Source organism: Anser brachyrhynchus (genome assembly GCF_964034855.1).
Source record: "Anser brachyrhynchus genome assembly, chromosome: 6".
In the NCBI taxonomy this organism is placed as follows: domain Eukaryota; kingdom Metazoa; phylum Chordata; class Aves; order Anseriformes; family Anatidae; genus Anser; species Anser brachyrhynchus.
The window spans coordinates 25,516,503-25,543,947 of NC_137700.1; the positions used below are offsets into that span (position 1 = coordinate 25,516,503).

At 40.4% G+C, this 27,445-nt stretch overlaps 2 protein-coding genes across 12 annotated transcripts in view; both read right to left on the reverse strand.

Annotated features, from left to right (window-relative positions):
- Positions 1 to 22,529, reverse strand: ZFAND4 (zinc finger AN1-type containing 4). 7 transcript variants are annotated; one of them, XM_080597131.1, is made up of 10 exons: positions 21,729 to 22,529; positions 20,928 to 21,230; positions 13,697 to 13,772; positions 13,534 to 13,601; positions 11,729 to 11,915; positions 8,814 to 8,961; positions 6,758 to 7,939; positions 6,099 to 6,153; positions 2,917 to 3,034; positions 1 to 906 (listed from the first exon to the last, which is right to left on the reverse strand). In XM_080597131.1, exons 2-10 carry the CDS (start codon positions 21,109 to 21,111, stop codon positions 771 to 773), a joined length of 2,154 nt encoding a protein of 717 aa, XP_080453257.1. In that variant the 5' UTR covers positions 21,112 to 21,230; positions 21,729 to 22,529; the 3' UTR covers positions 1 to 770. The 7 variants fall into 7 exon arrangements, with proteins under 7 accessions (XP_080453257.1, XP_080453259.1, XP_080453256.1 ...); XM_080597133.1 differs by lacking the exon at positions 21,729 to 22,529 and adding an exon at positions 21,523 to 21,702 and having other exon boundaries at positions 2,917 to 3,031; XM_080597130.1 differs by lacking the exon at positions 21,729 to 22,529 and adding an exon at positions 21,523 to 21,702.
- Positions 22,530 to 23,498: 969 nt separating this feature from the next.
- WASHC2C (WASH complex subunit 2C) overlaps positions 23,499 to 27,445 on the reverse strand; it is a 34,393-nt gene continuing 30,446 nt past the window's right edge. For all 5 annotated transcript variants that reach the window (XM_080597129.1, XM_080597125.1, XM_080597127.1 and 2 more), the window contains 2 exons: positions 27,104 to 27,278; positions 23,499 to 23,983 (listed from right to left, as the gene is read on the reverse strand). In XM_080597129.1, coding sequence (XP_080453255.1) covers positions 23,847 to 23,983; positions 27,104 to 27,278 — 312 coding nt within the window. In that variant the 3' untranslated portion in view covers positions 23,499 to 23,846. The remainder of the gene's footprint in view (positions 23,984 to 27,103; positions 27,279 to 27,445) is intronic.

A 27,445-nucleotide genomic window follows, 5' to 3' on the forward strand; every position in this document is an offset into this window, starting at 1 on the left:
TAAAATTTAATATTTATTAGAATTTCTTCCAGTAACAGCATTCGACATCTTAACAAACCAGGCTGTGAAGTCTTAAAAAAATCTAGGATTACAAAAAAAGTTAAAATAAGTTGTTCCTTATATTTAATGTCAACAACGGGGAAGATTTTCTATTTAAAAACAAATTTGTCATATAAACAGTATTATTTTAAGAAAATGTGATTAACATGATATGTTATTTTCAGAATGAATACACAGTGTATGAATACCAATCTGAATGGAACAGGGGGCAGAATGCACTACCACCTCGGATATCTCAAAACAGGCTCTTCGAAGAAAGGGGAGGGAGGAGGATCATTCTAGTGAAATAACTTAGATACCACGCAATGGACAAAAAACGCAAGAGTACAGAAGACATTACATGACACCCTCATTACAACACCCCCTCAAGTCTGGTTATACAGTAAATGTAGTTAGTAAAGTGCATCTTTTAAAGACTTGTCTAGTGAAATAGCTTTTCCAAATATAAAACACAACACAAGACGTGCAGTAACAGTTAATTCATAGTGTAAGTTTTTAAAAACTATCTTTAACTTTTCATTCACTAAAGAAGAAAAGTTTTAACTGCAGTAGTGTTCACATTATTCTTCGATAGGATGCATCCTCATGTGCTTTTGTTACTTGGCAAATCTTTAGATATGGAGCATGGCAAAATTACGCAGTTTAAGCAAGTGCTTCTCTCAATGTAATAATTCTTCAATGGCAGAACGGCCACATGCAGCAAAACCATGTTAGATTTTGGGAAGCTTTGGTGCACTAACGACGGGATTGGTCTCCTGCAAATACCTTCTCCCTGCACTCTTATAGTCGTAGGTGCAGGTGTGAGTCTCTGCATAGCGGTGAGTTGCACAGAAGTTGTTTCCACATCTGAAGAATCAAGAATATTAGAAGTTACAAGCTTTTAGAAGCTTTTAACTCTCTGACATGCTGGGAACCCTTTGGCTTAATCACGTCTTTTTTGTTTGACGTAACTGCTTAGATTCCGATTATCCTTGACTGATAACATTAACTGGTAATCAAAATGACATTGTTGTCACTGAATGCTGCAGTTTTGACCCAACGATCTCTTCAGCTGGTAAATTAAACCATAGCAGTATACCAGGAATCAGCTATAGCAAGGATCACAAACACATAAGTTAAGAACGATGGGCTCTCATTTATTTTCCTTCTTTTCTTTTTAAAGACCTCACACAACATCAGTAGGTAGACTTCGGAGGACAAAAACGTGGAACTAAAATAATGGCATTAGGTGAAAGCCACAATGTATTTCAAATAAAAAACACCACATCATTGAGACCACCAAAATAGATGTTTAGTTCAGCATGATTTCTGCCTGGCATAAACTCAGATTAGTAATTACCAATTTAGTCAGCTGTAAAGATGACAGATGAACTATAGGGAACATAGCTTCCTATATGATCGGCTAAGCATGCATCATTCCAGAATCAGTTGCAAATTGAATGAGTTAAGATGATAATTTTGCTTTGACAGCTCACCAGCTAAGACTCTTAGCAGGAAAAATGGTACCATATATGCTGTACCTAATCTGAGCTTGGAAATCAATATTAGTGTCCTGTTGCCTGACGTACTTGACTAAGTTGCTTCTTGACAGTAAAGCAATGACATCATCCAAAATCAGAATGCTCTTTAAACAGACTGAGCATTACTTATCCACCTTAACATATCACACTATTAGACTGCACTTCTCTATTTATCTACCTATCTGGGTTCACAATAAACTTTGCAGCTGTTCCTGAGGCTTGTGTGCCTGGTAACAAACTTGTTTTTCTTTGGTTCTTGGTCCTGTAATCACCAGTTCTCTCATATGACTATATTCTCCATTTGGTTGATGTTCCATTCTAGTAAGAGGTCGTATGGCTGGAGATGTACTTCATTTTTAACCTTAGCAAGCTGCTTAGTTACTTCTAGAAGAACTTACATCTATTTGCTCAGTAATAAGTTTTATATTGTCCAAAACTGTTTCAAACATAAAAACTGAAGAGTCAGTAAGAAGGTAGTTCCTCACCCTGAAACTCCCCATCACAATTCCCCAATGGCAGAAGTCTTTTATTTTGCTGCTGTTTGCCATGAACCAAGATCATCTTCAAATGCAGCCCTCAGTGCAGCAGTTTCTAACTTTTTCTAGGTCATGGGAAATCACACTGAGAAAAGAGTATCTTAGGAAAAACACAGCTTTGAGAACTGAGAGCAAATGAGTGCTTTTTGCCTTTTTTTTTTTTTTAATCTCAGTGCCCACCACCAAGCGCCAAATCTCATTACATTGCCTACAAACCATGACTTGGGGGAGCAGCACTCTTATATTCTGCTTTTGAGGCACTTAAAGATGACTGAAGTTTCACAAGAATTTGAACACATATGAATTTTCAAGTTGTCAAATAGAAATTTGTAAGAGGCAATCAAACGGTGCAGATGTGTTACAAGTAGGGCCAAATCTGAGGGAGATTTTCTTAAATTGTAAAAAAAAAAAAAAGTTTTTCCTCAAGTTGTTAATAATTATTGTTGATAAACTATTCAGGACATAAATCTGCAGGAAGTTCTCCCCTCACCAGTCTTCTGTATTATATGATCACAAAAAAAAAGAATGATGACATGTTCATTATTTTCATTATTTCCTGATAACTTGCATTTCTTGATTTTCCTCAGAGAACGTACACCTCAACAGCAGAACGAGTACAACATTCCTGAGCTTTATTTCTTGGAGTTTTGCTGAACTGAGAATTGCAAACAGTTCTTTCAACTTCTTTTGTAAATTCTCTTTTGATTTCCTATGTTCAAGGAGTATCGTGCAGCCCAGAAAACCTTTTGGTTTACCCAGCTATCCATTTTAAACAACAGCTGGTTATATACGCAGCCTACCTGCACTCATAGCTGGTTGCCAATCCAGTTTTCTTGCCACAAAGAAAGCAATGCTTTGTAATTTTCTTTTTTGCTTGAACTGAGCCATTCACAGGTGGAAGATGGGTTGCTTCACCTGCTTTCAGAAGTAGAGAAACAGCAAAGACATTTTAATTTTATTTATTCCTGACCACAAACTACTTAAACGTTCTTCTGAAATCCAAATTCAATCTGCATTTCTTAGGATACTTCAGGTGGGACCCCCAAGCCTAAACAGGGAGCAAAACCACAAAAGCGAGAACAGTGAACACACTTCAAGCCTATGAACCTTATGGTGATGATCCTTATGGGTCCCTTCCAACTCGGGATAACCTTTGGAAAAGGCAGTGCGATGCAGGTGTCCAATGCACTATTTTTTATACGTTAAAAATTCACATAAGCAAAAAGTTACAGAAGTCAAACAATTCCTAATACTATTCCCAAATGCAAAAATGAAAATACATAATGCAATTGGGAAAATACCCCACACAACAGCTTTCCGAAGAATCAACTGGACGCTCAAGTACATAGCATCTAGTATATGCAGTATCTAACAATCTAAGTATCTAAGTTTGTCAAATAAATATAGCAACATTTTAAAACCTTGCCGGTACTCCATGATTGCAACAAAAGTGCATTATTAGACTACAGACCTCCACTTAGCTTGAAGGTTTCATAAGGCACTTTGTGGATGTTCCTTAGACTTCTGTACTTAGAAGCTTATTTTACTCTTTTTTGTCCTATAATTCTTGGCTGTTGCTTCAGAACTGGTGAGCACATAAAGAAAAATCATCTTTCTTCCTTCTGCAGAAATAAGCTCTTACTCATGCATGCTTACCGTATGCTAGGATAATGAACACATGCAACACAGTCTCTCAAACATTTTTCAGTACTTGAATCACTATATTGTCAGGATGCTGCCCAAAAAATGACCTCATGAGCTGAGAAGTGGTCCTTGTGCAGTGCACCTTAATCCCAACAGTCGTTTCTCAGCTGAGGTGCAGTAGCTGCATGCAACAGTTAACACCAGGTAGTCACTACACATTGCAGTCCTATTTCCCAAACAGTGCTATCATCCCACTGCTATCCAGTATAGCAATTTCCAGGCAACGTTTGTCAGTGCCATCTACTTCATCATCTAAAAGCATACTATCCCAGAAGCATCAGTTAGCCCAGTTTGTGAAAAAGACAGAGCTTGAAGACAGTCCTCATGGTGAGCCATACCAAAACAGAAAAATGCTACACCTGTTCTCTAATTTACAGTCCCACAGCAATTATAACAGGAAGTAACTATAAATAAAATCAAGGCCTTAAGATAACAAACTAAACCTGTTCTTTGGCCAGTTACATAAGTGATTATTACCAATAACCTTTCTCCCAAGAGCATGCATGATATTGAATCACAGAATCATTTAGGTTGGAAAAGACCTCTGAGATCATCTAGTCCAACCATAAACCTAGCACTGCCAAGTCCACCAGTAAACCACGTCACTAAGCACCACATCTACGTGTCTTTTAAATACCTTCAGGGACAGCGACTCAACTACTCCCCTGGGCAGCCTGTTCCCGTCACAGCCCTTTCAGTGAAGACATTTTTCCTAATCTCTAATCTAAACCTCCCCTGGCACAACTTGAGGCCATTTTCTCACCGCTTGTTGCTTGGGAGAAGAGACTGATCCCCACCTCACTGTAGCCTCCTCTGAGGTGACTAGAGAGTGATAAGGTCTTCCCTGAGCCCCCTTTTCTCCAGGCTAAACAACCCCAGCTCCCTCAGGCACTCCTCACAGGACTTGTGTTCCAGGCCCTTCACCAGACACACTCCAGCACCTTGATGTCCTTCTTGTATCGAGGAGTCCAAAACCGAACAGAGTACTCGAGGTGCGGTCTCATCAGAGCTGAGTACAGGGCAACAGTAACTTCCTTGCTGGCCACACTATTTCTGACACAAGCCAGGATGCTGTTGGCCTTCTTGGCCACCTGAGCACACTGCTGGCTCGTATTCAGCCAGCTGTTGACCAATCCCCCCAGGTCCCTTTCCACTGGACATAATGACACCCACTTAGTCTTTCACAAGCCTGAAACCTTTTGGAAAATACACTTTTGTCTGACAAAATAGTCCAGAGTAATCTCTTCATCACTGTTCTATCCAAAATGGAGCAGGTGACAAAAAGGTAGGCTTCCCCATCCTGCAGATTTGCCTGTTAGGGCATCACCTCTTTGGCCACGGAGAATTTATGGACAGATGTGTTTATTAATTTTGACTGCAGAAGATGTGGAAGCAAATCATTGTATTTACCAGTTTAACATATCCATGGGGAGAGGATAAAACACCACAAGATTCAGCAAGTACAGTTTTACCTACATAGGCATTTGAACACACCCAGGACAATTATTTTCTTGGCCAAGCATTTTTCCACAGAGAAGTCAGGAGATACATCCCCTGAACTGTTTTACACTCCTAAAGAGATAATACGGTCTAGGCTCACGACCATTCTTCTACCCAAGACATACAGCCTGGATGCTTCAGGCTAGAGACCAACTCATATGGATTAAGAGTTTTTTAGTGCTCCTCTAGACAACTTCATTCCTCCTGAGAGAAATAATCACATAAGTTCACATTTAGGCAAATAATATCCTTTTTCAGTAGATGTTAAGCATTAAACACAATACAGTTAACAAGACTAGGGTAGAAAGAGCAAAATTATAAAAAAATCAGCATATCAACGGTCTTCGGTATCCATGTCCTCCCCGCTTTCCTTTTGCAGAATTGTTTTGGCTAAGGCTGTAGTCCTAGAGCAAATGCTACCAATGAATATGGTCCCTCTGATTCTAGTACACTCAGAAGTATTCGCAGAACTGGTCTTTTGGAAACTTCAGAGCAGAAAGTCATGTTTTATTTCTAACGACGACAAGCAGCACTCATTAAGTATTAAAAAATGCTAGGGAAGAGTCACAGCCATATCTATCCAAGATCAGAATGACATCTGTATATTAAAGAATTGCTTAAAATATTTAAGGTTATACCATGCTACAGAAGTATAACACAGCAAGGACTTTCAAAGACGTATGCCTTACAAAAATATGATCCTTGCCCTCTAAATATGTAATAAATCAGAAAATATCGGGGAGTCATCTTTAATTATTATTGAAGTCATATTACTTACCTACTCTTTTCCCTACAGCTGCGTTAATTCCATTCATTCCAAGCGCATGAGCAGACTAAAAAAAAATTCCACAAGGAAATTACTAGCAGATGGAAATTAAATGAAAGATTAGGCAGTCTGGTATCAAATTGTTTGAAACCAATGCTGTATCAATCAATAGACTTACAAAAACAGTCCAACACTTCCATACGAAGAAATTAAAATTCTACAATATAAAGCCTTACTCAAATTAATAATCTCCCTGTACTTCACAACATACAAAACAATAAAGTACATTAGAGATCTGAAGCTAGGAGCATATGGTGCCAGTCACAGGGAAAACTTTGGATTAAGTGGCAATTAGCGAGCAGCAGGAGAAGTAAGATGACACTTCAGTCATAATTTTATCATTACAATAGCTAATAATTTTAGTTGTGAACTAAACAACCACTTTAATTCTTAAGAAAAATTACTTCTAGGACCCATTTAGATAAGCATGCAGTTAATATACCAACAGGAATTTAGAAAACAGTTTTAGACTAGTAGAGATTTATGTATGCACCCCACCCCATCTGCGTTCCCTGAAAAGACACATAGACATACACAAAGTACGGCTTAGATAATGCCAACACCAGAAGGGACAGGAAGACCCCAACTCCTTTAGGGGTATTAGTACTCACTAGAATATATTCAGCAGCTTCATTTGGAGGAGTAGTTTTCCTAAAGCTTTCTTCCTGAAAATGTTGAAGATTTGTAGGTAGTGCAATACCAGAAGTCCGAAACCTGCCTGTCCCACAGGAACTCTGTAAACTTTCCCTGTTTGCGCTTCGGGCCAGCGAAGCTAGAAATCCTAAGTTATTTACAGAACTCACAGGTTCTTTGGATGCCTTGTTAGTCACATCTGTGATGTCCCTAGCTTCTGCTTTAGCAGTTACATCAGGTCTCTTGCCAAGTGAATCTACTTTCATGCTATGAAATCTAGTAGTCCTAGAAAAAGAGGAGTCTGCTATACTACGGACTTCCAAAGATCGAAGCACATTTGGGGAGGCTGTAGATCTCAAGTTATCAGCCTCAAAGCATTTGGGTTGTGTTTGTGGTTTCAGAGAACTGTGATGTGTCACTTGTGCTGAATAACGAAGAGGTGACAAAAGCGAATTTTTCCGAGGACTTAGTTCATGAGTACTGAGAAGTCCAGTCCCCATTGCTGCAGTGCTCAGCACTTTACTAATAGGTTTTCTATGCTGTTCTAAAACCTTAGATTCTTCATCTCCATCAGACAGTTCAAGTTCTGGGTTCACTTTTCCTATATCATATATCTCACTACACTGCTCGGTGGTGCTTGCTTCTGTTAACAAAGCAAAAGCATCTGCTTCAGATAGAAGTTTTTCTTCTGTTCCATACAGTTCTACATTTGTTAGATTTGGATACAAAACAGAATCTTCCTCACTTGCTGAGGTCACATTTTCAGATACTTTTTCCAAGTTTGCAGACAGAGATGAAACGGGAGTCAGAATACTATTTGTAGGTACTTTTGCATTTTCTAGTTCAACACGAGATATTTTTGGTGGTAACCTGATGCTACTAACCGAACGAGACCAAGAGGCACTCTGCCAAGTGTCATCTTCCTTAAGAAAGTCATTAGTTGTGGATGGCATTGTTCTACCAGCAGTGGCCAAAGAAGCCAACGCTGAAAGTGCATTTTGGGAAGACTCCGAAGGATATGAATTCCCAGGAGGAGGTAGGCAGGACTGTCCAATATGGGGGAGCACTCTTAAAAACCGGTGACGAGCAGCAGCTGCTGAGCCACTAGACGGTCGAGGAGCTGTTGGAGGACGAGGTTTCACTTTGACAGTTTTTTTAGGCTATTAAAAAACAAGGAAAAAACACACAACAACAGTTAGTATTTAAATTATGGAAGCATTCAAAGACCTTGCTGAAATCATATTCCCACGAATTCTGACAGTATATGGCCAGAGATGACCACCAAATCATTCACTCTACTCTCTTACGTATTGCTAACCACCAAAATTTCATAGTAACATCACAATATTAAAATCAAAGATTACAATCAGAAAAGGCCACGTGTCAGAGGAATAAGAAAAGGGAAACCAGAATGCCATCAAAGTTATCCAGAAGAGCTTAGGGTCTCAGCCAAGACCAACAACGAAAGAAGAAGTGTAATATTTTCATCTTACATCTAGGGAACCAAGACAGATATTAAATAATTTTACTAATCCAGATCTCCTGAACGCCACCTGTATTTTTATCTGCCAGGCAATCTCATCCTTGTATTTAGTTTTACAGGCCTTTTAGTTACAGTATTTCTAATCGCAATTTTAAAATTAAGTTCCACTTAAGAACAAGTTCAGAAGTTCCATTTAAGAGAAACACTGTTTTCTACCAGAGGATTGATGTAAAACAACACTACTTAAAACATAATATATATAAAACAAACAAAAAACCACACACATAAAAAGAACACCAAAACAAACACATATCCAGGACCAGTAGTGAATTCTTCGTATCCTGACAGGTTGATCCAGGTAAAGGCTATGCCCCACAACAGAAGAACTTTAATAAAATAGCATTCTTCTTTCTTAATCAGATATTAAACCATATACCCTTTTATCACTCTACTTCCCAAGACAGTAAAGTATCTGACCTGCTTTTTAGAAAAGCCAGTATTGGGAAAGTACAAACCATTTAATGATAAAAGAATTGAAATCATAGCTTTACCTTTTTACTTAGATTCATGTTCTCCATCTTTGCCTTAAGCAGTTTCATTTTATTCATAGTAATTGAATTCTCAATAATCTGTTGGCCAGAAGGTGATGCCTCCGTCTCATCTTCATCATCAGCATATAAGTTATACACTGAACCACCACTGAAAGTAATAAAAGAAATTTGTTTTCACCCTCTAAGTAATTTAATTGTTTTCAATGTAGAGTATTCTCACAACTAGAAAGTCAAATCCGTAGGTGATCTGTTGACAAAGCATTACGTAAAATCGTTTGCAGAGACATTTCAAATCCATTTATTTTAGAAAATAAGCATTCCTTATTAGACTGCTCACACAAAGTGCTGATGCTGAAACCAGAACATAGCCCCACTTCTGGGAAGTTTTTATACCATATACAGTTGGTTCACACTCACTATATATTTTCCCCACAGAGGGAATATCCAGTTCCACAAGTGTCTCCTGAAGGTATGGCCAAAGCTGTTAACAGTGTGATTCAGACAACAAGCTGATCAGTTTTCCAATTAACCAGACACTGGCATGGAAGGAAAGTCCAAATTTCTATCCATCCTGAGGGGTGTTCTCACCATAAATGGAAATGGAGGGGTCACCCATGTGGATGTGATATTCTATTTCTCCTTTTCAAAATAAAAACAAAAAATAAAAAAGGATCAGTTTAGGTTTCCAAAAAGTCTCACATTTGGAAAAAAAATTATACAGATTAGAATTGCTAGACCTAAGACAAAATATTTTAACTCAGTCACTGGAAATTTACAGCATCACATTGAAGTTTTGCATTCTGTTAGAATACAGAATGGAAAAAGACAATGTTTTAAAGTCATTATCTGAATTGTTTTTCCTATGAAGCATTAATCACCAACACACATCCAACATTTGACAGAGAAATAAAAGAACGATTAGGAGTGTCTATTCACTACAAATTGATGCATTTTCAACACTGTATATAGTACATCTTAGAATGTTTTAATTTTTCCATTAGGCTGTCAACAACTAGAAATGGTGACAATCAGACAATTCCCTTGTGTTCATACAAATGTCTTAGGAGATATAACAAAAGTTTCTTCTCGCTAAATAAGACCAAGGAAGAATTAAGGGTCGTGGGAAAGTCAGTACCAAAAAATTTTCCACTAATTAAAGCTGGCATCTTACCTGATTCTTGGAAATACTCTGTTGGCTTTAGTCAAGAGCCAGTGTGTTTGTACTGACTCTCCCAATCCATTTCCTAAAATGTAGCAAAATTCAGAAGGCAACACAGCTGGGAGACAGATTTTTAAGAACAAGATGGCAGCAGAACAGCCCAGTCATTTCTTACTAGAAACTGAACAGCTCTGTATGGGAACGGTCAGTATAAACATTACATACCTCTCCTGGTAAAGAACCAACACTATAGAATTATTTCAGAATTTTAAATCTGCAAAGACTTCAGCTGTCTACTCAGACCCATTCTTTGAACTCCCCTTCATTCAAGAAAAGGATAGAAAGAAAAGGGATGCAACAGTCATGTTTCCTTTCTTCCCCTTTATGCAAAAAACTGCTACTCTTTTTCTTGCATTTTCTGACTAAATAAGAGAAAAAACACCAAAAAAGGGCTAATAAAGGAGTTTTTCCTTTAACATGATTGTAAAGTTATGAGAGTTGGGACAGGGATCTTTGCTCTTATAGTCCATTTTTTAACTGACTTTGTCCACAGGTATCAACGTTCCTGAGATCTTGCTTGTAAAACGTGTGCTTCAAAGATGATCCATATCTTGTTAAAACACTTTTTTCTTGCCACCAGTGCTCTACCACAATTTCAGGTATTTTATTTTAACCCAGAGACAATAATCAATGTATTTACACCTTGTCAAGTTTTAACCGTTAACGTAAATGCAGGCAAAGTAAAATGATCTGGAGAACTATAAAACAAAACCATTTATAAATTGTAGTCACTGAATTCTGCTAATGTGAGACAAGCTGACCTTGCTTTCATTGCTTTCAAACAGGAGCAAGAAGAGTTACTTAAAACACTGCAAACCTTAGTCTTGGAGAAAATGCAGATAGTCCCTACAACGGTACAACTCCTTTTCTTACACCTGTACAAATATTAAGTTCTTCAGGAAATTAAGAAACCTGACCAAAAGCTGCAGTATAAAGACAATCTAATATTTTTCCAATAGATTTTATCAATTTTGGTAGCTTCAGGAAGAAACAGACTAGCAGTCTGTTTACTGTAACACGGTAGCATACGTGACAGTCTCATTCATTTGATTATATCAGTACTTCCATTCTGAGACAAGTTTGGGGTCTCGACAGTAACTAATCTGAGGTCTAGTTACATCCAAGGGCCAGCTCTATTAGTAATTCTTTAAGTACATATAAAAACAAAAAATAAAAACAGTTTTTCTGAAACTTCAGGCAGACCCCATCAGGTCTTTGCGCTGCTAATCAGTTATCTTCCTGACTAAACTTCCTGACTTAAACTATGGTCAAGCCATATCCATACGGAAAAGAAGATTTACATCATGAACAGAGAAATCTATACAATACTAAATATAATACTAAATAAATATCTTAAGATGTAAAAGTTTTTTTATAGCTTTTTTTTTTTGATTAACAGAAGTTTTTAATATCCCTATGGCCAAGTTGACTCTCTCATGTAAAGTTCTCTTTGGGAAGGGACTGGAATTGCCTCAAGCACAAGGTCAGCATTACCTCACTTTACTGACACACACAAATAGACAACAGTTAGCATGACCACTGACCATAAAGTCCTACTGTGTAGTTAGGCCTCTCAGTTACTGCAATTTGGTAGCCCTTAGGGCACCATTCTTCCAAAATTCCAGATATTCTTTTGACAAAGTCAACACAGCATCCCCATCTTGATGAATAACAGTAAGATTAAAACCAACTTTACCTCAAAGATTCAGATAATGGTGTTAAAGTGCCATCTCCCCGGTCTACCACACGGAAGAAATTCAACTGATCTCCTTCTCGATATACCAAGAAGGTAACTTGTTTGTTAGATGGCCCTTTCTCCCAGATCTCATCTCTACCAGGATCCATGTATTCAGCCATTTCCCTTATAGGGTCTTCTACAGGAACTACAAAGAGAAAAACAGAATAAAACCAAATTATTTCACCTTTGAAGTCCCATATTTCTGGCAAACCCCTCACATTTTCAGACCATGCCTAAAGTCAACTGTAGTTATGATACAGAAGCATTTTAACAGGCCTGTCCTCTGGAAAAACAACAGCAATAAGATTCAACTTGAAATAGTCAATTTCAAACATTCCTGCTGTTTTGTAAGTGGCATTCTCTAGATTCAAGTTAGATGCTTAAATACGTACACACAAAACATCTGGCTCAGGTCCCTCTCTGCCAGTTATGCAACTCTACACTTCAGTGTAGTTATTAGCAAACAGAGACTAAGAAACAACAAAGAAGTCTTTGTAAATAAACTAGTTTAGAAGATAACTACTAGGCCAATTGTTTTAATAATCCATCCTCTGAAAACTTCTTTCTGTTCAATCACCTAACTATAATTTATTCCATTTCATACATACTCTAAACTGTCCTACTCTCAGCTTTTCTGACAGATATAAGAGGAAAAAATGTAGCAGCACCTACCAAACCATACAGAAAAGCAACAGACGACCTTATTATGACCACACATATTCTGGAGACTGCTTGGGAGGTATTTTTACTTCCCACATACAGCAGGCTGGCTGAATTGATAAATACAAATCTAAACTTCAGAATTAAAGGAGTCCGGTTCATTCTGTTAAATTAGCTGTTCCTCCTTACTATCACATTACCACTCTCTTTTCTTGTTCCATTAACGTATAGGATGTCACTTCACAAAAATCTGTCCCACCAACACTGAGATATGTGTGGAAAAAACGGAAGGAATAGCCTAAGAAATCGACTCAAGTTACTGAATAGCTGGCCCAGTAAGATCATCACATTATGCCCCTCCCTGATTTACAAAAGCTTAAAGGAGAAATTCTTTCTATATTGGTGATTGTAGAACAAACCTTTACACATCTCTCTTAAGCCCTACTGCAGATAAATAGGAGATGGGAAGTATGACACAAAACATCTTGGAAGACCTCTAGTTCATTAAGCATAAGGTACAATTAGAGTTGTATAACCCAAAGGTATCAAGTTAAGTAGAACCAGTAACAGAGGAGGCAGGCCAGCCCCTCCCACAAATTATTTTTAAATTTATTATTTTTACTTCAGAGGTAAGTTTATTTCAGAGTCAGAAGAACGGGTCCAAAATAAAATTACTGGAATCCCCCCCCTTTTTTTTCCCTGTGAAGAGCCTAATTTTGGATAATTCTCTCACTGCAGAATAAAATAAAATGTACTTTAGTTCAAACATTTCAATTTTACATGGAAAAAAGTAATTTCCCAATTGTGTTTGTCACTTTAAGTCATATCCCTGTATTCTTTTATTAGTACTCAGGACTCCTAACAGGGTATTTTTCGGGAAGAACAGCTAAACATTTACAGAAAACCTTTCAGAGATGGAATTATCCTACTGTCAACTGCTGCTAGGTGACAGTCAGTCCTCTTATGGCACTGAGTTCTCTTGAAACAAAGACTAACATAATTCTCCTGCAGTAATACAACTTAAAATTTTAATTCAGCTAGCTGCAAGCTGTTTACAGTTATGTTACATGAAAACAATCATTTTTAACAAAGTTAACACCTACCTCTTCTAGTGTTAATAGGTCCACCTCGCATAGCCAGAACTAACTTCAGAGTGCAGCCTTCTGAAATGCTGTAAATAACAATAAATACATTTTTATAGCATTTTCCATTGCCTATACTAACAATCATATAGAAACATTCATTGCAAATTTATTCTATACTTACTTATAATCATTCAAACAACAGTCATCCTTCAGTTCCATATTATTCCAAATTAAGTGCTGCTGAGAGACAGGAATACCTAAAGGGGGAAAAAAGATTAAAAGTAGAGTTTGATGGGAGGGTTTTGGGGGAGTTTTGCTTTTGGAAGAACACGGGGGTATATAGAAAAGAGGTGAGAAAGGAGATAAGAGAAGAAACGAAGCAGGGCAAGGACATGCACTTGGACTGCAGCCGAGTCATGATGTCCAACCTACCGAATAATTATTAAGAACAAAGTTAGGGTTTTCAGTAAGTTTGTGCTTGCAAATGGAGCTCAATCACTTGGCTCAAGAGGTCTGTAGAAGCATTCAGTTGCTTCAGACTTATTGAATACCTGCTCTTTTCCAGTCACTGGTCAAGGGAGGGTTGGTTTGTGTTCTTCCCATACAAATGTTAATCTGTACCTCAGAGTCTTCTGTTTACTTACAGGAAAAATGGGATAAAATTTCTAACTACAGAGCTGCTGAATAGTTTATCAGACTGACATTCTGTGTTACTGACAGTAAAGACAAGGTCGCATTAAGTAACTGGTGGCAGCTCGGTTAACAGCTCAGGTGACAGCAATAAAGGTGTTTTTATTACTGTTTGACTTGGAACCTGAAAGTTCACATGTACAATATAGTAAACTTCATACTAGAAAACTTTTACTTGCTTTAGGTGTTCTTTTAAGCCATCAGAATGCTTTATTGTTTATATCCAGTAATACTCATTTCCAGCTCAAGTTCTGGGACAGATTTAGAATGACTTCTGTTAAAAAGAGGCAAGCATACAAAATATTTGTTCCTTATTAAGGATCTACAGTCTACACAAGGACTATTTCCTCTTACCTATACAGTCAAGTAATTTAAATACAGACCTAACACACATTAAAGAAAATAAGCACGAGCAGGTAGAACCCAAGGTCTTCACACAGTTTTATTAGGATGCTGCCACTTTCCATATTTTGAATAGAGTACCAACCAGGACAGTTATGAAAGGATGACACATTTCTGACCACCAAAAACCATGAGGGCTACTGCAAAGATGAACAGCTTTTTCTGCCTTTGAAAAAAATAAAATAAAATCTTCCCTTCAGCATCAAAAGGAAGTAAATTCTGTTCAGCCTGCTTAGTGAAACCCAGGTAATTAAGATTTCACTGTGCGTTCCTGAAAAAATGTAATTAAACTGGAATCTATAGAGGCCAAGAACTATTTGTTGAAAATGGCCCAAACACTACTCTTCAGCTTAAGCACCAAAAATTATAAATACATTTTCCAAAAGGTTACATTAAAGTAATCTCATCATATACTTTCATCTTGGATGCTTTAGTGTCAGATTGTGCCATTCACTGCTTATTTGCATGCTCAGATACATAAAAGGAGATGTAAGTAGCAGTACTACACAGACTTCTCAAAATGCACCTGGGGAAAGGGGAATCCAAAGATCAGAGTCTTCCAGTTGTTTCGCCAAAAACACCTCAGCTTCCCAAGGCTTGCAACTGTGCTTGGCAAGCAGCAGCAAAAGGTCAGTTCAGTAGCCCCTTCTAACACCGGAGAAAAGGCACAAGGCTACCAACACCCACCACCAGCAAGGAAGAAAAGGGGGCCAAATTCTGGTGAAAGTCCAAGCAGATTCAAGAGACGAGCAGAAAACCTGCTAAGTGGACACCCCCATGGAAAAGACGGATTGCATTTTGGTGCAACTATCATAGTTTTTAGTAAGTTTTAGAGAAGATCATCATGTCCTTTTCTCACCACAGCTAGCATCTAGATTTTGTCTTTTATGAATGACCGACACACCATTACTGCACTTGGAAGGCAGTCAGAACGAGTCTTGTATCCTCCGAAGTACACAAGACTTTTATGAGGGGAATGTATTCATATAGTAGACTAACATAATAGCTGTTACCCTGCCAGCTATTGAATAACTGGTTATTGGTTATGTTTCAAGTCTGCAGCATAAGCAAAACAAGAACATGCTGGCAAGAGCCAGCAAGTCTGCAGTGAAGTTCTTTTCTTTGTTGTTTTGTAGTCCTCTGATTACAAACAGTCATTACTGTCTGCATTTGTTATGGTTTCAGCAGCCTCCAAGGAGCAATTTCCAATTACTTTGATAAACTGAGAGAGTCTATGTTAAAAAGGCTGCCTCGCAACTGGCAGTGCTGCAGTGAAGCATGGTTTTGTTCATCCAACAATGACAATGTAATTTTGATGAACAGATGAAAACACTATACTCTGGTGTAATGGGAAACAGACGAGTCTTTATTACTAATTCCATTTTATGCTGCTTTCTAAGAATTCTGTACTTATACACAAATGAAACGGTATGTGCTTTATAGGTTCAAGTGCAAGAAAATATGCATCAGCTGTTCCTTTTCTGGATTATAGTAAGCCTTTCTTGAAGAGACATTTGCACAGGGGATCAGTGCATGGAATTGGCAACCATAATGACAACTGCAAGATAATCATCTGCTACCCCCTCCTCCCGAAGCAGCACATGACTGTATCACTGGTCTGCTCTAAATCGGTCCTGAGCAGAAAGGAAAACAGGGCAAAAAGCTAAAGCTCAACACTCAAATGGAAGTGGGCAAGCCAAATGATGCTGTGGGAGAAAAGAAGTTCCTTCAGGCTGTCAGCACATCTGCAGCCATTTCAATAGAAAATACGACTTACTAAAATGGTGGCAAGGGGGGCACAGAAGAGGGAAGTAGGGATTTGATTCTGTCTCTGAATCATCCTGTCAGTCACACCCTTAAGGTTCACTCCTTTGCTTTTCTTTCTGGCACGCCAAGTAAGCTCATAGAAACTGATGTGGGCTGAACCCCCCAAAAAACCCCATAGATTTCAGAGCAAGCTTGATTTTATGTTGTGGGTGGAAGGTTACTACACTTAAAAACACAAATATTTCAAAGTCAAAGTTCAAACTCAGTGTACTTATCTTTCATCTAATGTTGAAATTGCTGGAGACTTTCTTAAACATTTACTTTGTGTTCCTCCTACAGCAAGGCTGGGCCGACGGTCTTCATTTTGCCGCATTACCTAGCTACATTATGGAAGAGCTGCAAAGGTTTCCAACAACTAACAGCAGCAGGTACTGGTTTTATAACTGTCAAAATCCCCAGCTGTCATTTACATGACGGTAACCTACATTAGCGTACATATTTCCAGGTATTATCTACAATTATTTTACAGATCAAAAAATTAATCACCACTAGGCGTGTGCTGTCTAAATGCTCCTTAAAATTCAATATAATAACTTGTGTTTCTGAATGAAGAATACTAAACCTTGACCAGCCCAGCAGCCACAAAGACTTGTGCAATGGAGGAAGCAAGGAAAGATCACCTGAGGGAGTGACCAGTGATTCTCATTTAAAATAAATGCTATTTCCTCTTCTAGTGAACTCCTGCTATTTTTAACCACGATTCCTATGTTAAATCTCAGACTCTCTCATCGCCTTGAAACCCAGGTAGCGTCCTACCTATGATCATCAACACATGGTCCTGATTTAAAATACTGAGTAGAACCAAGGGAGCAGGCAGCACTGCTCACAATACCACATCCTGCTGCTGGCTGAGAGTATTCTGGCTTTTATGCCACCAGCAGAGACAAAGGGAGCTAGTTCTTCTCTAGTACACCACCTAAAAAGGCTCATTCAGTGAATCTGAGACTAGAGATGACTGGTAGCTCCAAAGTCATCATTATAACAAACCAAAGTTTTGGGAACCGAGTGCTCACTTTGCATGGAACATATTTGAGACAAATGCCTGGATGGCATCCAAACACACACATTGAGTCTGCTTTAACTCCAATTTACAAGTTGATTTGCACTGAAGTTTTCAGATGTGCTAGAACCCATCAATGCATTTTAACCCATATCCACTGGCTAAAACCAACTGGAATGAGACAGCTGGAGGTAATGGAGCTCTTTTTTAGTAGGATACCGACGTCTACTGCAGCTGTCTAAACAAACCTTTTCCCATCAGATCATTAAAAAGGTACCAAGAATGACAGACGGTATCAGAAGTATTGAAAATTCCTTACATGACACCCATACTATCCATTCTTATTACAGTCTGCAGCTATCAATATCCCAGTTGTTGACAGAGGTCACCTCTTGATTTAGTTTTAGCATTAGCCTCATACAATTAGAGACGCTGATGACAACTGAACAATTCTGTTAACTTCTGATATGATTTAAAATTTTGTGCTTGGAGACGTCAGCAAGACTAATCATTTTCCAGAACTTATTTTGCATGCTTTTCTACCATCCTCCTCACACATAGATCAGTCCATGGAGACAACACGCACGCCCAGGGCCCCGTAGTGTCTCCTAGCAGTATACGTAGGAGGCATTCTGCAGGCAGATATGCCCAGAGAGGTTCACAGCCCATGAATGTTGAAACGATACAGCAATAAAAAGTGAAAAATCGCTGCTGCAACGGGAACAGAAGTAAGCATTCCGCTTCCCGTGCTAGACCACAACCACAAAATTACTTCAGGATTTTCCCTTCACATGGGTGATTCATTGTTTCAACTTGTACATTACAGCAGAACTTCGGTACCGAGAAGCTGCTGGTTTTTTGTTTGTTTTTTTAAAATCATGCAATGGTAGCCTCAAATGCAATATAAAATGGATTTGTCATAGCCTCTGTTCCCTTCACAGTTACACACATAACCAGTTTTTTCTGCCTTCTCCCCTCCAAGTTATAGTGACTTATGACTTGGGAAGTTGCAGATCTTTTAATTGTATTCTGGAGTATTACAGTATTTCATCTGACTTCTAACAATTCAGTGGTAAGCACCAGCAAACTCTTCTGTGTTTTAATGAAATTTACTTATTAATAATTAATTCAACACAGCAGGCAGCTAAGTCACTAACTGCTTTATCATCCTAAGAACTACAACATGTAAACCAAATTCCTAATAAACAAAGCTACAACCTTAGTACTGATCTCATGTAATTGTGATGCTTTTTTAAGCTAGGCTCACCCAGCCCACAACAATAGGCTGTAGATATAGTTCAGTGTGCCAATTTGCAGTCTTCTGTTTTGAACTACAGGAAATTCAAATTCTTCTCTCACATTTCCCACTGGTATTTTCATGCAGCCTTTAAAGCTCTTTCCTTCATCTGTATGGTCTCTATAGCCTACCTTTTCCTGTACTCTATTGCCTATGCTCCCTTTCAATTCACTTGACTGTATCACTGTATCGTGTATCTGCTCACACCTCTCCCGGTGTTATACTCAACCACGGAAGAAAAAGAAAAAAAAAACCACCTTTCCTTGTCCTGTTTCACCTCTAGCCTCCAGGAGTTCCTCAACACGTTCTCTGACTCATGTTTAATTATGGCCTTGTCCACAGGAAACAAAAGCATGTCCACATCGCTACCCTAATGTAAACCCTAGTTATAGAATAGAGTAGAAGAGAATCATTTAGGTTGGAAAAGACCTCTGAGATCATCTAGTCTAACCATAAACCTAGCACTGCCAAGTCCACCAGTAAACCACGTCACTAAGCACCACATCTACGTGTCTTTTAAATACCTTCAGGGACAGCAACTCAACTACTCCCCTGGGCAGCCTGTTCCAATGCTTTACAACCCTTTCAGTAAAGACATTTTCCCTAATATGTAACCTAAACCTCCCAGAGACTGATCCCCACCTTGCTGTAGCCTCCTTTAAGGTAACTATAGAGAGATAAGGTCTTCCCTGAGCCCCCTTTTCTCCAGGCTAAACAACCCCAGCTCCCTCTGCTGCTCCTCCTCAGACTTGTTCTCTAGGCCCTTCACCAGTTTTGTTGCCCTTCTCTGGACACATTCCAGCACCTCGACGTCCTTCTTGTAGCAAGGGGCCTAAAACTGAACACAGTACTCGAGGTGCGGCCTCACCAGAGCTGGGTACACGGGAACAATCACTTCCTTGCTGGCCATGCTATTTCTGACACAAGCCAGGATGCTGTTGGCCTTCTTGGCCACCTGAGCACACTGCTGGCTCATATTCAGCCAGCTGTTGACCAATCCCCCCAGGTCCCTTTCCTCCAGGCAGCTTTCCAGCCATTCTTCCCCCAGCCTGTAGCATTGCATGGGATTGTTGTGCCCCAGCAGGACCCAGCACTTGGCCTTGTTGAACCTTGTACAGTTGGTGTTATGCGCATAGCGGAGCTTCTAGTATGTAATCTCTCTAGCAAAATATCACCCTTACTGTTGCAACTCTTATGTTTCAGTTCATTAGCACAGATTTCCATAAGAGGAGGAGAGTATCCTCAATTTAATCTAAAGCATCGTATTTACGTCTCCCAAAAGGTGGCTTCCACAGACAGAAGCATTAAAACCCATGGACAAGTACTGAGTAAACAGGAACCCTTGTTTTGAAATAAGCAACTGGCAGCTCATGCAGTCACACAGTTCTGTTAGGCTTACAGAGCGAGAAGACGCAATCATGTTCTTCCATGCAGGCTGAGAAAGGGGTGAGAGAAGACTAATTCAACACATATTTTCTGCTTTCATTAGCCAGACCAACAGACCAGCCTCATAAATTAAAGGAGATAATCACTTTACAAGACGCGTGCCAAGTTCATCATATTAAGACAAAGCAGTACTCAGCCAGACACCTGCCAGCAAAGCATCAGTCACCTGAACAAAACTCAAATCAGAAACTTAAAGCTGTCTTTGCGGTTGGCCTGCACAGCAATTACTCTTGGGATTACGGTATCATGGACAATCCAAACTACCACAAACCAACGAACCTAAGAAGCAACAGCTACAGCACCAAGTTTAAAGTGTGCTCGGAGCTGCAGTAAAGACATACTGCGAGACTCAAGCTTATAACCTCAGTTTTGAAAACCCTTGCTGGTTAACAAGCAAATTTTGTCACATAATCCACTGAACAACAAAAAGATTACATGCCGTATAATATGAAGACAATTCATGATTTGTCATAAATTTCTTATGCTTTATCTTACTAACAACACACACAAAGAGGAAAAAATGGGAAAACACCCATTCCAATGAAGCCTAAGATATGAGCTGATAGGAAAACAAAAGAAACAATAGAAAAAAAAATCCATTTAAACCAAAGCCATAAAATGAGCGCCTTACTTTGCCTATTATTGAATAAGTAATTTAAATTTTCTGCTCTGATTTCAGGAATTATCGTTTGTAGAACAAGACTTCCCCTAAAGTGGTAAAGTTTAAGCTGAAATAACAGAGAGGAGTACCTTCCAATCTTTGAATTTTCGCTTTCACAGAAATAACTGTTTCGAAGGGAGAAACTCGCAGTTCGAAGCAGGTTCCCGTGAGCGTTTCGATGAAGAGCTCCATAGTTTCATAGAAAGGAAGTTTGTAGTGAAACGGCCCCATGTTATCTTCATTGAAAAAGGGAGGCTCCTTCTTGTTGGCCATCACAAAGGATTTATAACTTCCTCGCAAGACGATCCGTCAGGAAACTACGCTCTGCTCCTAGCCAGGTCAGCTCGGAGGACAGGTGCGGTGTGTCGCTGCTCATCTTTGGGGTCCTCCACCTACGAAGAAACGAGCACAGCTCTAACAACGCCCGAGCACAGCCGGCCCGGTTCGTTCGAGAAGAAAAACCCAGCAGCCGATAGCAGGCGGTCAGTCAGTCAGCACCTGGATCGCGCAACAAACGGTGCCGGCAACCGGGCACCTTCCGGGCTGCGGCGGCAGGGCCCGGCCGCGAACAAAGGAGGGCAGCAGCCGCCCGCCCCCGCCGCCCCTCACCTCACGCCGGCCTCTCCCCGCGGCCCCGCCGCTCTCCCGGGGCACCAGGGCGGGGCCCGCTCCCTGCCCACCTACCTGCGGCCGCCGCCGGGCCCTCAGAGGGGTAGCGACCCGGCCCCTCTCCCCCCGCGCTGCTCGCCCGCCCGCCCGGCGGCTGCGCGGGGACCGGCACCGTCACGGAGCCGCCGCCGCCGCCACGGGGTGGCAGCCAGGAGCCGCCCGCGCCGCCGCCCGCCCGCCGCCCGGCAGCCCCCGCGCCGCCTGGGTGCAGCCTTTATCACCTCCCCCGGGGAGCTTCCGGCCAATGAGGAGGCCGCTCGGCGGCGGCTCGCCCAATCGGCTGCCTCCGGGGGCGGTGCTCCCGGTACCGACGGGGGAGGGCGGGGCCGAGAGCGTTCGGGGCGCTTGTTGTGGTCGTTAAGGGGCGGGGCCTGCGCGGGAAGGGCCCGGATGCAGCGACTCCGCTGCTAGTGGCGGGCACGTGACAGGCTGCGGGGGGGAGGAGCGCAGAGGCTCCTGGGTAGTGTAGTCCCACGCCTCAGGGGGATGCCTCAGGCTGTGGGGGGGTTGGACAGGCTGTGAGCGGGGCCGTAGTGCCAGGCTCCATCAAAGGTTTCTCTCCCCTGAACCTTCAAGCCCGTGCCACGCGTGTTTTTACCTCCTACTCCAACTGCTCTTAGCCCCTAGGGTGCTCAGCTCATGAGCATCACTCTCTGCCATGCTAATGTCAATTATTAATGCAAAGGGAGCAGAAAAGAAAGAAAAGAATCCACCATCTTTCTCCTTTCTCCGCCCGGGCTGTCATTGAGTCCGCTATAAGCACAAAAGAAAGGAGTAAAGAGGCTGTCCAAACATATGCATGAGGCACGTATGAGGCATATGCAGCAGATGCAGTGCCTATAAATAAATTGTGAGCGCTTTCACTGTAGGCACCGTTTGCAGACATCTCCCCCAGTCTTCTCCAAGCTGCTACTCCCAGCTTACCCCCCACTTAACGTGAGTCAGTACCAGGCTCACCTATGGTGCAAGTCAATACGTGATACTTCTCCATTCTTACCTCTTCCACCCTTCCCTTCTGCTTTACCCTCATTAATGCTAGATGCTCCATCTGTAGTAGCTTCTGTGCCCCATAAAGTAGACCCAACCTGAGTAATGACAGATGGAAGCACGTGTCTCAGAACAAGGGCTTCAGTGACAGTAGGAATTGCTCTTAAAGAGATCTTCTGAGCACCTGCTTTAAACTCACAGAAAACAGAACAGTCTAAGAGCTAAGGTAGGGCATTCCTATCATAAAAACAGCACACCTAGTTTAAAAGTTAGAAATTCAGGCAGTCACTAGTAAAATTTATACATTTGCTCTGCTTGGACATGAAATATGGTTAATCACATCCGTTCCACAAGGATAATCTAGAAAATAAGGGAACCAAGAAGGTTAAGCCAAATGCAGTAGAGAGTTAGACAGCTTACACAAAATAACAAGTTCCTGTAAACAGCCTACGATGTGTTACGGATGAGAAAGAAAAGCAGATAGTAAGAGGTGATCCAAGCCTTTGGCACAAGTGAGCCGCTGCATTAAGGAATGCACATAGGCTTGTCAACACAGAAGTGACCAACCATGCTCAGTATAGATGGACTGCTTGGAAAGTGTTATTTGCAAAACTTTGACAAATCCAAGCAGGCCAGAGTCTCATTTAGTGGCTTACAACTTGAATAGAAGACAACGTTAGGTTTCTATTGTTCTCATAGAACACTAGGTACTCTTCTGTAATACACAATGGCAGAGAAGTTTTAAGCATTTATTTTTATAGACCATATTAGCTGCCGGTATGAAATAACTGGTCTCTACCTGGTATCAATTCCTGCTCTACGTGCAGGATTATATATATAAGAGCTATACTTAACAACAGACAGAATCCCACCTTACACTAACATTAGCTCAGGAGATTGACAGTTGGCCCACACAAAGCATAGTAGTGGTTTGGGTTATTTTCCAGTCCCAGTGCAGATGTCCTTAACAAGTGGTAAAGCAGAAAGCAAAACGTACAGACGGATCTCATTTAACAGACTCCATTTACTATTTAACAATATCAATGATTTTCTCTATAGATCTGTTCAATAAAACAAACTATACTTTGTATATTAGATTACTTCATCGCAGGTATTGCACAGGCTATATTCATCTGGCCACCATGGAAAAAAATAGCAGGAGGTTACCATCCTTTTTTAATATATCATTAAGAGTAATTAAACCCAGTACAAGAGCATAGTAACTATTTATAATGAGTAATCTGTCATTTACATATCCACAGCTATCTCATTTCAGCTCTACTGGATTAGGGAATCCAGCGTATTAGACAGAGCATAAGGAAGGCCTCCTCTCTGCAACACATTCCCCTTGGCTACTGGCCTCCAAAGGCATTCAGTGGGTCATCAAATGTGCTCAGTGCCTTGCTTTCAGACTTCACTTCCGAGGCTGTCTGGGAAGATCTACTTTTGGGAGTGGGTATCTTGGTTTGGCTGCTAGAGAAGATATCATCTAGAGGGGAAGAAAAAAAAAAGATGCTTTTAATGGGAAGTGACTGCTAAACAGAAGTAACATTGTACAGAAAAGTCCCCAGCACACAACAGGGACTGCCAAGGACATTCTGTGATAAACAAATGCTTTCCTGCTGCTTGCAATTCTACATCTATTTGTAAGGACATACGTGGGAGCTGTTAGCTGTAAGTCAAATCAAGAACAATTTTTCTCCTCAGTAAAGCAAAATAATACTTGTATTTTATAACATGTCTGAACTCTCAGAAGCATTTGAGAAATATAAGTTAAACCTCCACAATAAGTTTCATCTTGCAAGTTCCAGATAACATTCCGCTTATCTAGAACATGAGTGTCTGAAGAACTTGAGAGACTCCAAGACCAGCCAAGATTGGTGTCAAAGAAAATCATAAGAGAAAAACAGCACTTGCTAGGGACTATTGTGGCATCTGCTAGCCATAAGAGAGAATCTTTAACCTACGGCAGAATAAAAACACAGCATACATCACTTGAGAATAGGGCACAGCTAAGATGCAAGGAGGCAGACTGCTCTGACTGCCTCAGGCTGCCATCCTGCTGAATATTCAAAAGGTCTGTCTACAGTCCTCAGTCAATATCTTCCCCCACCTTCCTTAGTATTAGCATTTCTGCTATGAATAAATGGGACCTCAAGGTAGAAAAATCTCACGCTGCTATTAAGAAAGAGTTCTTTCCCAAAGGACAACAACAGGTGAGAGGAAACCCTCCGACAGAGATACCCTGTATCAGCAGAGCCCACAGGCCTGCAGTTCTTGCTGGGGCTAGGGCTGCTGGTGTCTAGGCTACACTCAGGGAAGAAGGCCGTTTCTCCAGTACAAAACACTGAAGTGTTGCTGTGAGGTATCTGAGTCACTAGCAATTCACAAGACCCTTACATTGCTAGTCATGAATCCCTATTTAGGAAACACGCCTTACACTGAGGTTCGTAGCTATTTACTGGTCCAGAGGATGAACATTAGTATTCCAGACTTCAACATATATCTTAACCATGAGCAAAGGCCAAGCAAGAAGTGGCCTATCACAGCACACTCTCCTTTCTGTCCTCACTGCTTCTTCCTCTCTGGTACATTTGCTACTGTGCTTATCATAAAGGATTACACAGGAATAATCCAGGACAACATCTCAGCACAAGAGCAGTTTAGAACAGCAGTAAAATAAAGTAATCCCCTACTGGCATCACTCCAGAGCAAAAACCTATCACATGGATTAGATTCACAGCCAGCTGGGACGTACAGTGAGTGACGTCAGCAGTAGAGGTATCACTCACATTTTATAACAAGGTTTAGGAAAGAGGAGAGAGTTTTGGCCATGGAAAACAGCATTTGTCAGTGCACAAAAAAAGCTCAATCTCCATTTTTCTTGGACTGTCCGAGATTGGCAGAGATGGCTGTTGATTAAGCTATTTGTGTCATCAGCCATAAGGTCACTGAGGAGGCTAGAAGAATAAAGATGTGAGATAAAATTCCTCCTAATGTCTAACCACAAGCTTACCACAAATGTACCAAATAATGACTCAAAGTTGCGGTAGAACAAAGAAAGCAAGTAGCCTGCCTCCTCCAAACTGCATCCAGTTATTTGCAGTAGAAAGGATTTCCTAGGACAGCAACATTCAGCCTAAATAAAGTGCTACCACAATCCCTGAAGCCAATCCTTAACCTACCTGGTAGGAAAGTGCCAGTTCTACTAGCCTAGTTCTACATCCAAGAGAGCATCCTCACTATCAACTATCTTCCCTACACTCCTGTTGGGCTTCTGAAACTCCATACCTTTGGGCACTAAGAAGCTGCATACCTATAGCTGCACTGCTAAACAGCCAATACTCTAGAGGAAAACAAAGTCTATCAGATAACAGGATGCTGTAGCTGCTTGTAGGCATCACCATCACATGTAAGAGACGACAAGCTCTAGGACCAGAGTAGATGTCAAAAGCAGAAGCACAAACAGGCTCTGTTGTGACTAATTTTCCAAGTTACTTTCAAATGACAATAATTGTTTTTCCACGAGGTTCTGATTTTTTGTGCAAAAGTATTTAGAAGGGATAGCTGCTTCAGAAGTCCTTTCGTTTGATATAGGCTATATCTAGAAAAAAAAACTAGATATGTTTTTGTTGATCCCATCCATATTTCAAATACCTTACTTGCAAATCTGTAAGGGTTATTTTTTTTTTAATCAATTGAGAAGATTTTGAAATCTCAACGTTTTCATTCTCTGGCAAGTTTTCTAACATCTTTAGAGACTTCAGCCAGGTCATTCCATCACGTTTGAGTGCTTAAGAGCAGCACAAGCAAAACTGTGATAAATCAGATTCGATTTGAATAGGCAGAACAGAATGAAGGACAGCTGACAGGAATCAGAGCTAGAGGTGAAGGGACTTCTTTTTCTTCCTGTTAGAGGAAAAGAAATAAGTGCAATTCCAAAGGAGAGCTGTAAACACGAAGACTGAGAACAGATGCAGTCAGGGATCAAATGACTTCTGATACCTCCACTGACAGAACAAGAAAGGAGCATGCTTTGCTCCATTTTATATTACTATATGTTGCTTTCTCAACTAATTATACAGGGCAATCTTTGCTCTTAGGTGTAGTATATGCAAAAATGCTTTGGGTACACATAGACATAAACAAAATCTTATGGGCTCCAAGACAGTCTGTGCAATACTGAAGGGGGCTGAGGTGGGATGTGGGGAAAGATGCCGATCTCTTCACACCATTAGTGATTCATCTGAAAACAGGATACAAGAAGCTGTGCAAATTAAACAGAGAACGTATCTTAGTGCTGTAACAGGATGAGATTACTCTCTTACTCCAGACGAGAAATTTTCTAATTCCCAGAGATGAGAAAATCTCTACAGAAACTGAACTATTCCTTGTCTCAAAAGAGGACTTTTATACACTTTCCTAAGCCATTTAGATTCTGTGCTGTTTCTACAGATCTAAGAAGTTCTCATCCAGGGGTAAAATCCAAAGATATCCAGAGACTTGAGAGCAGTTCATAGTTAAGGAAAGCAAAGGGTTCTAAAACATCTCTGACAAACACAACTCAGGACAATATTATGAGATTAGTAACAAGACATTTGGCACTTACCCATATCATCATCAAATATGGATTTTTGTTCCACCTTTTTCTTGGTGTTCTTTTCTTTTGGTTTTATGGTGAGATCCGCAAAGATATCAATGTTATCATCAAACAGGTTAGTCTCTGGCATCTTCTCTTTTGTTTTCGTCATTGGTTTAATTGCCTCAGTAGCAAATATATCATCCTTAGAGCAAAGTACAGAGAGATCATCAATACACAATACACTTCAAAAGAATAGTCACTACCTGTACACAGCAGCTAAGGTGTTTAGAAGACTGACAGCCTTGACAAACCTGAGAATTTTCAGTCCCTTGTCCCCAAGCAAAAGTGCCCTTGTGTGGGATTGTGCAC